This window comes from Eschrichtius robustus, chromosome 16 (assembly GCF_028021215.1).
Source record: "Eschrichtius robustus isolate mEscRob2 chromosome 16, mEscRob2.pri, whole genome shotgun sequence".
Lineage (NCBI taxonomy): Eukaryota > Metazoa > Chordata > Mammalia > Artiodactyla > Eschrichtiidae > Eschrichtius > Eschrichtius robustus.
The window spans coordinates 67,061,709-67,074,689 of NC_090839.1; the positions used below are offsets into that span (position 1 = coordinate 67,061,709).

Below are 12,981 nucleotides of genomic sequence, written 5' to 3' on the forward strand. Positions count from 1 at the left end.
GAGCCATGGTGCACCTGAAGGCTCCCCAGGGGGCCGGGGCACGGGAAAGATGTGAATGTTGATTCTTGAATGTTTTTGTGCTGGAGCAAGGCCTTTGGAGTCGTCCACAGGGGAGAGGCTCAGAGGGCCTCTTCCAAACCAGAGGGCAACTTCCTTTTAATTCTCTGTGTCCTTCTGAGTCCTCCGAGGCCCCTAGGATGCACCTTGCCCAACTCAACCAGGCTTGGACTGTTGACTTTGCTCCTGGTGACCCTTGGAAGAGCTGAGGTGACTTGCCCTCTGAGACCTGCCACGTACCTTGTCTAGGGTAACTTAAAGGTGCAGGGTCAGGAGAGGGGCTGCCCAGCTCACTAAACCTCCAGCAGGGAGGCTGGGTCCTGTAACATCCCTGCCTCTGCCCTGGGGTCTCACACTAGCGGGAGTAGCCATTTACTCCATCATTGATATGTGTCTCTGCTTCAGAGTAGATTCATCAAACAAAACACACACTATACACACATAACAACATATGCACACCACCCACATATAACACACAACACACATGTACCATCCACACATAACACACAGCAACACGCATGCACCACCCATGCATAACACACAGCAACACACGTGCACCACCCACACATAACACACAGCAACATACATGCACCACCACACATAACACACAGCAATACACGTGCACCATCCACAAAGTCTGATACATGATCCCACACTCTTGCCTCATTTCATCAGTTCCTTGATGCTCTCCTAGCTTACTGTACTTTCTTCTTGTCTTTACACATCTGTCTACACAGGGAGCAAGAAGAAGACAAGGAAATGGCCGATTTTCTGAGAATCAAGTTAAAACCTCTAGAAAAAGTAACCAAATCTCCAGCCAGTGAGTGCATACGTTATTCCTTCTCCTCCCCCCATCCAAGAGAAAAGGAAATTTAAAAGAGATCTTGAAACTGAGGGGGGGCACAACAAAATGATTTCTACAGATCAAACTTGAGCCCAAGATGGCAGCAGGCAGGGCCAGCTTCATGGGTGAGAAACCTGTGCAGTTTCCCAGGGCCTCACGCCTAGAAGGGCACTATGCTTGCTTTAGTGCCCTGCTATTGCTGTCTTGGAATTCTTAAGACTTTTCGAACAGGGGGCCCTGCATTTTCATTTTGCACTGGGTTCTGCAAACTATGCAGCTAGTTCTGGCAGCAGCTGTCACTCTCTAATCATATGGTTTGGTGCACTTGCCATTGAAGGAGTTGGGTGGCCACTGAGGCAAGAAGGTGAGGACTGAGGGCCATGGAGCTTTGGCCTCCATTGGAGTTGGAGTCGCTGGAGGAATGGAACCAGAAGTTTACTTCTCAGAATATTAGCCTCACAAGATACTCAGAGCAAAAAGGGTTCTGTGTGAAATAAGTTTAGGAGATGCTGTGTATTTGACTCTGTCTTTGTAGGCTTCCAATATCCATTAGCATATTAAAGTGATAATGGGTCCTGCTGTCTAGGAACTACCTTCTCTTTGTTGGCCCAATGAGACCACACTTTGAGTTATAAGAAATGGATGCCCAATTCAAACTGGCCCTAGCAAAAAAGAGGATTTGCTGGAAAAAGAGCAGTGGGAACCAGGGCTTCAGGGACTGGACACTGTTAGAACCCTTGCTTTCCTTCCATTTATCATCTTGGCACCTCTTTGCATGTTAGCTTCATTTTCTCCTACTACACAGGCCTTCTCCCTGGGGCCGGAACTCTAGAACCATAACTTAGTAGCAGCAAGGCAACACCAGTGATTCTCTCCTGGTATCTAAATATATAAGATTCTGATTGGCCTTTCTTGGATCATGTTCCCACCTCCTAGGCCCATCGCTCTCACCAAGAGGCTCAGAAGTTGTGATTGGCTAGATCTGTGTCACATGCCCACTCCTGTAGCCACAGAGACATGAGCTGTTATCAGAAGAAAAGGGACAGAAAATCTTGCTAGGAAGACACAACCCAAAAGCTGCCACTATCAACTGAAGCAGCAAACCCCGTTTTCCCTGACTATCCATTAACATCCCATGAAAACACTGTAGTACAGTGTGAAGGAATAAAGAAATAGAAGGGCCCTGGTCCCTTCAGCAGGCCCGTAAAATCATAAGCCACATGGTCCCTGCCTAAATCCAGCATCCTCAATGGACTGTCTCTTCCATGAAAGGCAAACTAGAAAAACTCCACCGAACACTGTGGAGAAGGAGCAAGGAAACCTGCCTTCTATGTAAGATTATGGATAGAAAAAAGAATTCTGGCAAGAAATCAAAACACCAAGCCTGCACCACATGCAAGAGGCCCAGTGTGGGGTCCAAATATACACCACCCATCTGGTGCTGGAATCCAAAGTTGAAACATTAAAATTAATCCAAAACCAGTGAAGTCTCTGGGACCCCAGCAAAGCAAGTGCAAAATTGCTCAGCAGAGTCCCTTCAGCTCTCATAATACACAGCCCACAGATTAAAAACAACCCCCATGAAGATGATCTCTCAATAAAAACTTTAAAACCAATGAAGAATTGAACCACCATGAGAGGAGTCAGTAGATGCAACGAAGAGGATGTCTGTCCTCCCATGAACCAGAACTAACAGACTATCTAAAGTATATTTAAAATGATTAAAGAGATATGAGAAGGAATAATACCCAAAATGAAATAGCAAGATGCTATGAAAAAAGAATAGGTAGATTAGCAAACAATTAGCCTTCTAAAAAAATTATTGTCACTGAAGTGAAAACTCAGTGGGTTAAACACAGAGACATAGCTGAAGGGAGGATTCATATAATTGGAAGACAGAGCTGAGGAAATTACTCAGAATGCAGCACCAAGAGACAAAGAGATAGGAAATACGAAAAAGAAGTTATGAAACATGGAGGTTAGAATAATAAGGTCCAACTTACATTTAATAGACATTCCAAAAGGAGAGAGAACAGAGAATGACAGGTGAGGGTGTCTGAAGAGATAATGTGTATTTTCCAGAATTGAAAGATATGAGGCCTCAGATTAAAGTGACTTAAACAAAATTTCTGTCGTCCACTCACCAAATACTTCTTGAATGCCAGACTCTGTGCTGGGGTTGGCAGATACAATGGTGAGGAGAACAGAATAGGAGAAGGGCTAAAAGCTATAGTTGGAAGCCAAGGACTGAAAGCCAGTGGGCCTACAGGGAGGTGGGAACAGTCACTAGGACCATATAAAATGCATGCCAGCTCTCCACACCACCTGATCTGTGACATTGAAGCAAGGCCTGGCCAGGGTTGGGATGGAACTGGGGATGCAGATGATCAGGGCTCTCCTCACCTCACCTCTCTCTCTCTCCTGTTTCCCCTCTCTGCCTCTGCTCTCCTACCTTGCTGCAGGCTCCCGAGCAGAAAAGAAAGCCGAGCCCCCACCTAGCAAGCCCACGGTAGCCAAGACGGGGCTGGCGCTCATCAAGGATTGCTGCGGGGCCACCCAGTGCAATATCATGTAGCCCCCACATGGGGTGCCCCCGGGGCCACGGGGACCCCCCTCCCACCCTCTTGTCTTCATAGCCCCCATTTCACCGGGGCCCAAGAGCTCTCCAAGGCGGAAGGGATTGAAGGCAAGCCCATGACTGCCGCCAGGGGCCGTGGGTGCGGCGGGCGGGCCCGGCCGCCCTGTACAGAGTGTAGCAATAGGGAGTCCCTCACCGTCGCATGGCCCTCCCCAGAGCATGCCGAACCCAGGAGTCTGTCTCACTGTTTATCCAACCACCAGGAAAGGTCCTCCCTCGAAAAAGTATATCTCCACTTCTATCTAGCTGTATCTAACCCACCGTGTGAATGAACTGGGAGGGGGCATGATCCCCAGGTGTGTATAGTCGTGACTTTTCAACAGTCTAGCACCATGTTGGACACATCCCCCATCCACCCTCCTAGTTCTGCTGTCAGGCTGCCCCAAACGGCTCCACCCCCGATATGTCCTCTCCCAGGGGCTGTGCCCTGGAGGGCTCCACACAGCCCACGTGTCTGGAGACACAGAGGGCCCATCTGTAAAGACTGAGCTTGTGTGTGGTGTCGTGGTCACATCTCCTGCTTCCTGCCCTCCTGTGTCTGGGCACGGCTTGTATCAGGAGTGTGTCCGTTCGCTCTTGGCTCTTCCTTCCCTTGCAACGTCTGTCCCAGGTGTGTGGAGCAGAGTGGGGATTGGGCCCCGGCTAGAGCACACCTAGTACTTGGGAGAGGTAGCAGAGAGCTGGGAGCTCCAACTCGAGGCAAGGGCAGATGAGAAGGGAGCCAGATCAGATGCTGACCCAGGCACTCTCCACCCACGGGGGCCACCGGATGGACGGAGTGCCAGCAGGACGCCACTCACCAGCCTAACACACAGACCTCCGCAAACAACAATGGCAGGCAGGAGAGGCGGCCTGACCCAATCGTGTCCCATCATTCGGTGGTGTATTTTAACCAGCCTAACAATTCCACCTGTGTAACTTGATGTACATTTGCTACAGCCAGCCCGGCACAGCCCATGTGACCTCTCTGTATGTGTGTGTGTGTCGTGACCGGCCTAAGTAGTTAGCATAACTCAAGATTTGCTGATGTGCAATCATCCATCAGAGAAAATAAAAATGGAAACCACGTACACAGCATTTTTAAAGTTTTTACTTTTTTCTTGACTATAGAAGTAACCCGTGTACATAGTTAATCATTTAAAAAGTACAGAACGTATAAAGAAGTGTTTTTGTTTTTTTAACTCCCATCATTCCTCCAGCCACTCTGACATTTTGGCATATTTCCTCTCTGTCTTTTTTTATGAATTTTTTTTCATGATTGGCATCCTATTGTACCATTCTATAACAGTTTCCTTTTTCCACTTATCATAATATCACTATCGTTCTGCCACATCATTAAAAGCTCTTTGTAAACATTAAACACTCTTCATTAATATTTACAATGGCTGCCTAGTAATCCATCTTGTGGATATACCATAATTTATCTAACCAGTCCTTCAGTGTTGGAAAATTAAGCTGTTTCTAGCTTTTCAGTTTCTGGTTTTTCAGTATTATAAGTAATGTCAGGATAAACATCCGGGGGGATAAAGCTTCATCTGAATTTCTGATTTTTCCTTAAGACAAACTCTTAGAAGTAAGGTTCTAATTTAAATGGGTCACATTTTAAAAAAATATTTGTGAATCAAAAGTTAACCTGAAGGTCTCTCTAGTCACAGCAGCTTTGGAGTTGACACAAAATACCTCTGAGTTTGATGGCCCCTCCTGGTGGGCAGTGCACCATCAGCCCCTCCCGCTCTGTCACTGATGTGCTTCTGCTTCAGTCCAAGCTTCGGCCCACACAACACTTCCTGCCCTTATGAAGCTGAAGAGGCTCCCTCAGGCCACTGCCAGTGCCACCATCTGGCCTCAGAGGGCACCGCCCTAGACCAAGCATGAAGCCAGGCTGCATGAGCTTCCTAGGGCTTCCATAACATATTCCCTCAACCAGCATATACTTTAAACAACAGAAATTGATCCTCTCACAGTTCTGGAGGCTAGAAGTCAGTGTCCTCAGGGCGGTGCTCCCTCTGAAGGCTCTAGGGAAGAATACTTCCTTGCCTCTTCCAGCTCCTGGCGGCCCCTGGCAATCCTTTATTGCTCTAATCTCTACCTCCATCTTCACGTGGTCTCCTCTGTCTGTGTCTCTGGTCCTCTCTTTTTATAAGGACACCAGTCATTGGATTTAGGGCCCACCCTAAATCTGGGATGACAGATCTTGATTCTTATGTAACAACTTCTGCAAAGATCCTATTTGCAAATAAGGTCACATTCTGAGATGGCAAGTAGACATGAATTTGGGGGCAGGAGTGGTGCCGAAAACTCGGCCTCTAGGCACTGGTGCTGAATCAGATCTTGGAGAGAGAGTTTTAGGTAAAGTAGAAAAGAATAGTTTTATTGCTTTGCCAGGCAAAGGGGGATGCAGTGGGCTCCTGCCCTCAAAAACTGTGTGTCCCAACCCAGGAGAATTTGGTAAGGAGTTTTAGAGCAATGGTTTAGGGTAGGGTTGCTGATAAAATTAGGGTGTGTGCAGGGCCTGCACTCCTTTAATCTGGTCTCAGGTAATCTCTTGATAAGCTTCTCTGGTTCCTTTAATCTGGCCTCAGGTGGTCTTCTCTGGAATAAAGAATGACAACATCTTCCATTTATTGGGGGTTTTAGTTCTGTAAAGAGCTCAAAGATATTTTTATGTGTATCCCTTGAGGCAGAACCAGGACCCTTCTCCAAGGCTGCACTATTGTTTCTTCACTGCTCCTTCCCTGTCTCTGCGTCCCCTCCCTTCCCTGATTAGCAGCTGTTCAAATCTGCCCTTTGGAACTCAGGGAAGGTCATGGAGGCTGGGGTCTATTCCCAACAAACAAGAAACAGGAGACAGAAAGGCTTCCATGCCCAGGAGCCCCATGGGGTCCTGCTCGGTTTGAGGGTGACACTATTTAACCCGGCTATGCAGATTCTTCCCACTCTTGCAATAAAAACTCAGGCTGCAAAGGACCCGCCACACTCCCTTCCTGGTGGAAAACGTGTGTCTGGAAGGCCTGACCTCAGACCAATTAGACAGCAGTCACTCACTGCTCCAACAAGCCAAAAAAAATCAAAACCCTTATAAAAATCCTGCCTCTAGTACACCCACTGAGCTCTGGGGAACATCTAACTTATGGTCCTACCATTCCTATTGATTTTTTAAAGCCAAAAACCACACCATTTATTGAGGTTTTCACAGAAGAGCAGAAGAAAGTAATTATTCAAGATGCTCCCAGATCACCAGGGCTGCCTGCAAAGCTGGGAAACCTTGCAGGCCTCGGGGTCCCACACCCCCAGACTTACTCCTTTTGGAAGTTGGTTAGGAGGGGACACCATGATAAGTGGAGAAACATTTATCGAAAGCCTATCGCTGTCCACTGAACATGAACGCACATTTTCTTTTCTGTTCTTCACATCAACCCCACAAGGCAGATCCTATTACTGGTACCCGAAAACTGGGTTTGCCTCTTGGTGGGTGTTGAGCCAACAGACACAACCAAGTCAAAGATCAGGAGAAGGAAGGATTTATTACTACTTGCAGCAAGTAAGGAGAACATCAGGGATCTTTCCCGAAGCAGTGCCTCCCCAACAGCAAAATTGGGGAGGTTTTAAGCTAAAGGTACATGCATATTCATGAAGGGGCTTGAGCAGAGGAGAATTCAGCATAGAATTGGGCCCAAGGTCGACAGAGTCCAAGCCTTAGTTGACTGAAGTCAGGAGGGTCAACCTCATCATTCCATCCTCCACCTGGGTGGGGGCCTTAGTTCCTGCAGAACTCAAGGACTGTATCAGATTGTGATGTATAGCCCTTGAGGAGGCACTAGGACTCCGCTTTATGACTGCACTATTGTTTGACTGCCTTTTCTTTGTTCCTGTCTTCTTTTGTCCCCTTAAGATCATTGATGACTGGGACCTGTTCAAGAGCAAGAATCGTGGCCAGGCGTAGATCACAAAATGGCTAAGGCCAGAATGGGTTCTCTTATGTCAAGAAAGCCATGCCTGGTTCTCTTCCTCCGGGGACCCCCTAGCCCTATCTTCTTACTTTATTACTTCCACTCTGTAGATGAGGAAGTGGTCCAAGGTGCCATGGGCAGTTAGTGGTGGGATGGCCATTCATTCTCCCCCACCCCCGGCCCCCTCCTGTAGCCTCAATTGTCCTTCCTCTCCCCATCAGGGTTTAAGCAAATCCCTCCCACTGACAAACAACCCTCTATTCCTTCTTCCCTTGAAGCTCCTGAAACTACACACCTGGTCTCAGATTGGGACACGAACCCAATCGCACCTTAGATGGGATTCGAATCCAGCCAAAACTCAGATTGGGACTTGAATCCATGGGCTGGGACTCAAACCCACGGTCTTTTAGGTAGAATCACTCACCTGGTGTCAGGACTTACTGAAGCTCAGGTTCTTTATGTCTCAGCGCGGAAGGAGTTCAGCAAGAGGCAAAGTGATAGGCAAGAAGTAGATTTATTCACATAGGATGGCTGTGAGGGATACAAGCAGGTAGTTCTGCCCTGAGAACTAAGTGGGAAAGCTGGTTTATTTGGGGAGATACACACTCCATAGACAGAGTGTGGGCCACCTCAGAAGGCGCAGGCCCCCAAATATGGGGTGGTTAGTTTTTATGGGCTGGGTAATTTCATAGGCTAATAAGTGAGAGGATTATTCTAACAATTTCGGGGGAAGGGGACAGGGTTTTCCAGGAATTGGGCCACCACCCACTTTTTGGCCTTTTATGGTTGGCCTTGGAGCTGTCATGGTGCCTGTGGGTGTGTCATTTATCATACGCTAATGTAATCAGCGTACAATGAGGCTCAAGGTCCACTGGAAGTCAAATCTTCTGCCATCGTGGGCCTAATTGGTTCTAACCAGTTTATGTTGTAGCCTCAGTGGCTCCGTCATTCTTTTAAAGGTTGTGCCCTGCCCGCTTCCCTCTGTCTCAGCCTCATCCCCCCTGCTTGCTTGGATCCCTCTTTGAACTGGGGCCGCAGAAAGCTTCTTTGGGTTTTTGGTTCTTCTGGCCATGCTCTCTGTTGGCACCTCTCCTGGACCTTCACACGTTATTCTCGTGCCAAGAACGTCTCAGATTCCCTGCCAGCCTTTCTCTGATCTACCTGTGCACCACTTTGAAGCCCAAATGGCCTCCTTAAAGTGCAAATCTATCCGGGTGTGTTGCTTCCCAGTTTAAAACTCTCCTGCACCTCCCCCTCCATCCTCATAGTCTTGGGGCTTGGACCTGGTTTTCAAAGCCTTACTCAATCTAGCCCCTGCGTGTCTCTCCCACCTCCCTCCTCACTGCTCCTCCAGCTTCAGACCCCTGATCACACCAACGTTTAAGGGAACAGACTGAGTAGGAGCAGCTGGGAAGGAAGAAGGAACACCAGGCGATGTCAAGGAGGGTGTGTGCCGCAGCATTCAACTTGACCCAGAGGTCACGCACCCGTAAGAATTTTATGAAAAGGGCCTACAGGACTTTGCAACAGGATTGGCTTGCTGCGAGAACTTTAGCAAGGTGCTGGGGTGGGAGCCAGATGCATCAGGCAGGGAGTGCTCCCTCACACTCTATCCCGCTGGAGGGAGGGCTCATCACTCCTATGTGGCAGATGGGGAACTGAGGCTCAGAGAGGGGAAGAGACTAGCCCAAGATCACACAGCGTGTAAGTGGTAGAGCGCCAGGACTCGAGTCTGAGAGCTGGGGTGAGAGCCAGGCCCAGGTGTTTATTTCTCATTTCTAATCCCAGCAGCATCACCACCCCACTCCCTGTTGAGCTGTGCTCAATTAGAGGTGACTCATGACCATGCCAGCAGCCGCAGAGGCTCTTATGAACCTTTCTATTCCGTGCTGGCTGGACAGCCCTGGGCTGCAGGGGCTCAACAACTCAGCTCATCTGCAGCTTGAGAAGAAGCAGTTACAACGTGCGCAAGGCCACCAGCCAAGACTCAGGACAGCTGGATGGCCATCAGGGGCTGGGGCGAGACTCTCAGGAAAGCTGGTTTGAGGAGCAAATGTCTAGTCACTTTTCCCTTCATGTGTTCGTGAATTCTGCTCGTGAATGCCTCCCTTGGCAGGTACCAGGGAACACAGCGATGAATCAGAGCAGGACAGTCCTGCCTTCGCGTACCTTACGTTCTAGGGAGGGAGACCGGCATCAAACAGGAGGGCAGGGGAGGACTCTTCACCGGTTTTAAGAACAAAACCCACTGCCCAGCAGGATTAGCCGCAGGGAAGGGAAGCTAGAAAGTGAGGAAGGGCTCCGGCTTGGTGTCAGCCTGCCGGGGTTAAGATTGACCACTCCCTGTGTAAGCCTGGGGGCGTTCCTTCACCTCTCTGGGCCTCAGTGTCCAGATCTGTGAAATGGAGAGAACCACGGGGGTGGGTGGGGGTAAACGAGATGGTGCATGGGAAGGGGTTAGAGCAAGGCACGGGGCGAAGTGGATTATTATTGCCTACATCTGCATGTAGGAAGCTGGAAAACCAGAAAGGCTGCCCAAACCTGCCTGCGGTTCCTGGAGGGCTGGAGGCTGGGGATGCAGGGTGAGTGAGCCCAACCCGGGTCCTGCCCTCGTGAAGCTGATAGTGAGCAGAGCTGTGGACACGCTGCCATATGACAAAAGTTGCTATAACCTAAATGTTGGTCAAGGCCCGTTCCACGTGCTTCCCCAATGTCTGCACCATCCTGGGCATATAGTTCCACAGTCACACCTGACCCTGACTGCACCCCCATCCACTCTCTACACCCCTCATGTCCTCCCCACACGCTTCCCCTCCCTCTACTTCTGCCAAGTCCACGTGGAACTCAGCCCCAGAAACTGATGCTGAAATCTCAGCCTCTGTGCACTGGTGCCAAATCGAATCTTGGAGACAGAGTTTTGGGTGAAGTAGAAAAAAATAGCTTTATTGCTTTGCCAGGAAAAGGGGGACACAGCAGGCTCGTGCCTCTCAAAATTGTGTGTCTCAACCCAGGAGGATTTGATGAGTTTTATAGCAATAGTTCCAGGGTGGGGCTGCTGACAACATTAGGGTGTGTGCAGGGCTTGCACTCCCTTAATCTTGTCTCAGGTAGTGCGTCTCCTAATCTTGATGAGCTTCTCTGGTCCCTTTAATCTTGCCTCAGGTGGTTTCTTGGCTGTTCCTCCCTTGATTAGCAACTGTTCGAATCTGCCCTTTGGAACTCAGGGAAGGTCATGAAGGCTGGGGTCTATTCCCTACAAACAAGAAACGGGAGACAGAAAGACTTCCATGCCCAGAAGCCCCACAGGGTCCTTCTCGGTTTCAAAACCATGCTGCTCAAGGTCTCCCGAGCTTCCAGGAGGATTATGCAAGTGGGAGGGGGTTTGCATCACAGCCCCACAAACCAGTGATGCTGGACTCTTTTGATTCCCATTTCCATCAGCTCTGCCACCGGCCACCCTCTTGCTCACCCCATCCCCAGGCCTCTCCACCAGCAATTTCCCTTTCACTTTCTTGGAACAGTTCAGCTCCCTCCAGCCTTCGCCACTGACCTCAACTTGCATCCCCTTTGCATTTCCAGAGAAGCCTCAGCTGTGCTGCCAGCCAGCTCCAGGCTCACCTGCCACCCACAAAGATGATTCATTTCTCTCCTGATAAGATACACGTGCCTCATGGTTCCTCTCTCAGGAAAAGCCCCAGCATCACGTTTGGGTGGTCATGAAGAATTGTGGGCTTCCTCTGTCGTACTAAGATGGGGTGAGCACAGAGGCTGTGGGAACATGGGAGGGGGCGGCTAATGGAGTCTGGGGTGCAGGTGAAACTGTGCAACTCAGATCGGGACCTGGGCCCACGGGCTGGGGCTCGAACCCAGCCAAAACCCAGATTGGGACTTGAACCCACAATCTTTTAACTGAGGTCACACACCCGGTCTCAGGACTTAATGAAGCTCAGGTTCTTGATGTCTTGTGGCAGAAAGAAGTCAGTGAGAGACAGATAGGTAAGCAGTGGATTTGTTTAGAGAGATACACACTCCACAGACAAGAGCATGGGCCATCTCAGAAGGCGAGAAAGGCACCAGGGTATGGGGTTGTCAGTTTTTTGTTTTTTTTAAAAAACATTTCCTCTCTGGAAATGTCTTTCTCTCTCTTTTTTTTTTTTAATTAATTTATTTATTTATGGCTGTGTTGGATCTTCGTTTCTGTGCGAGGGCTTCCTCTAGTTGCGGCAAGCGGGGGCCACTCTTCATCGCGGTGCGCGGGCCTCTCACTATCGCGGCCTCTCTTGTTGCGGAGCACAGGCTCCAGACGCGCAGGCTCAGCAATTGTGGCTCACGGGCCTAGTTGCTCCGCGGCATGTGGGATCTTCCCAGACCAGGGCTCGAACCCATGTCCCCTGCATTGGCAGGCAGATTCTCAACCACTGCGCCACCAGGGAAGCCCGGTTGTCAGTTTTTATAGCAGTGGGTAATTTCATAGGCTAATGAGTGGGAGTATTCCAGCTATTTTGGGGAAGGGGCAGGGATTTCCCGAAATTGGGCCACCGCCCACGTTTTGACCTTTATGGTCTGGCCTTGGAACTGTTGTGGCACCTGTGGGTGTGTCATTTAGCTTGCTGGTGTGTTACGAGGAGACTTAAAGTCTAGTGGAAGTCGACTCATCCTCCATCTTGGACCTATTTGGCTCTAATCAGTTTATGTCGTGTCCTCGGGCTATGTCACTCTTTTAAAGGTTGTGCCCTGCCCCCTTCCCTCCTGTTTCACAGGAACTTGTCCTGAGGGAGGACACATCTCAGCAACAAGACGTGGCAGGGAGGGGAGCTGGAGGAGGAGTGGGGGGTAGCGTGCGGGCGGGGGGCCACCCACCCAGAGGGCTCTCCTGGGCTGCAGGAACCTCTCAGTGCCCCCCTCCATCCCCCGTGTGGAACTAGAACTCTCTGCATTGGGATTTGTTTAAGAAAAAAAATTCAATTAAATAAATTTTAAAGATCTTATTGGCTTTATTCAACGATTCATGAATCAGGCGGCATCTAAACTAGCAGATAGAAAGGCACTCTGAGGGACTGTACAAAATGAGACTTCTATAGGCAGAAGGGAACGGGACAAGGAAGTTACCCCAGACCAAACAGCAGGGAGATTATGGCAAGGTCGCTTTCCTTTAGGGGATGACAGGGGGCCATCAGGCAGATGACGATTCCTAATCAACTGGTTAGGGCTGAAACTGTAGTGATGTCTTGTTTTGGTGACATGGGGCTTAGCGTAAGTGACTCCATTTAGGGCCTGTTGTCTTGTTTTTAACAGATCTTTCTGGTTGTAAAAGACCCAAACTGAAGCCAAACAGGCAAAACACAAGGGCACTTCCTGGCTCCTGGGCTGGGATGTCCCGAGGTCTAGGGTACCAGCAGGTCCAGGGATTCAAACGATGTCACCTGGGCCTGTTTTCCATGTTTTGCTACCTCTCCATCCCACCTCCCTCGTGCTGGCTTTGTCCTTGTGTG

General features: G+C 49.5%; 1 protein-coding gene across 1 annotated transcript in view; it reads left to right on the top strand.

Annotated features, from left to right (window-relative positions):
* Positions 1–3,476, top strand: part of BMERB1 (bMERB domain containing 1) — a 110,100-nt gene extending 106,624 nt beyond the window's left edge. Inside the window, exons 5-6 of the mRNA XM_068523926.1 lie at positions 795–877; positions 3,364–3,476. Of these exons, the coding sequence (XP_068380027.1) occupies positions 795–877; positions 3,364–3,476 (196 nt within the window). The remainder of the gene's footprint in view (positions 1–794; positions 878–3,363) is intronic.
* Positions 3,477–12,981: the final 9,505 nt, after the last annotated feature.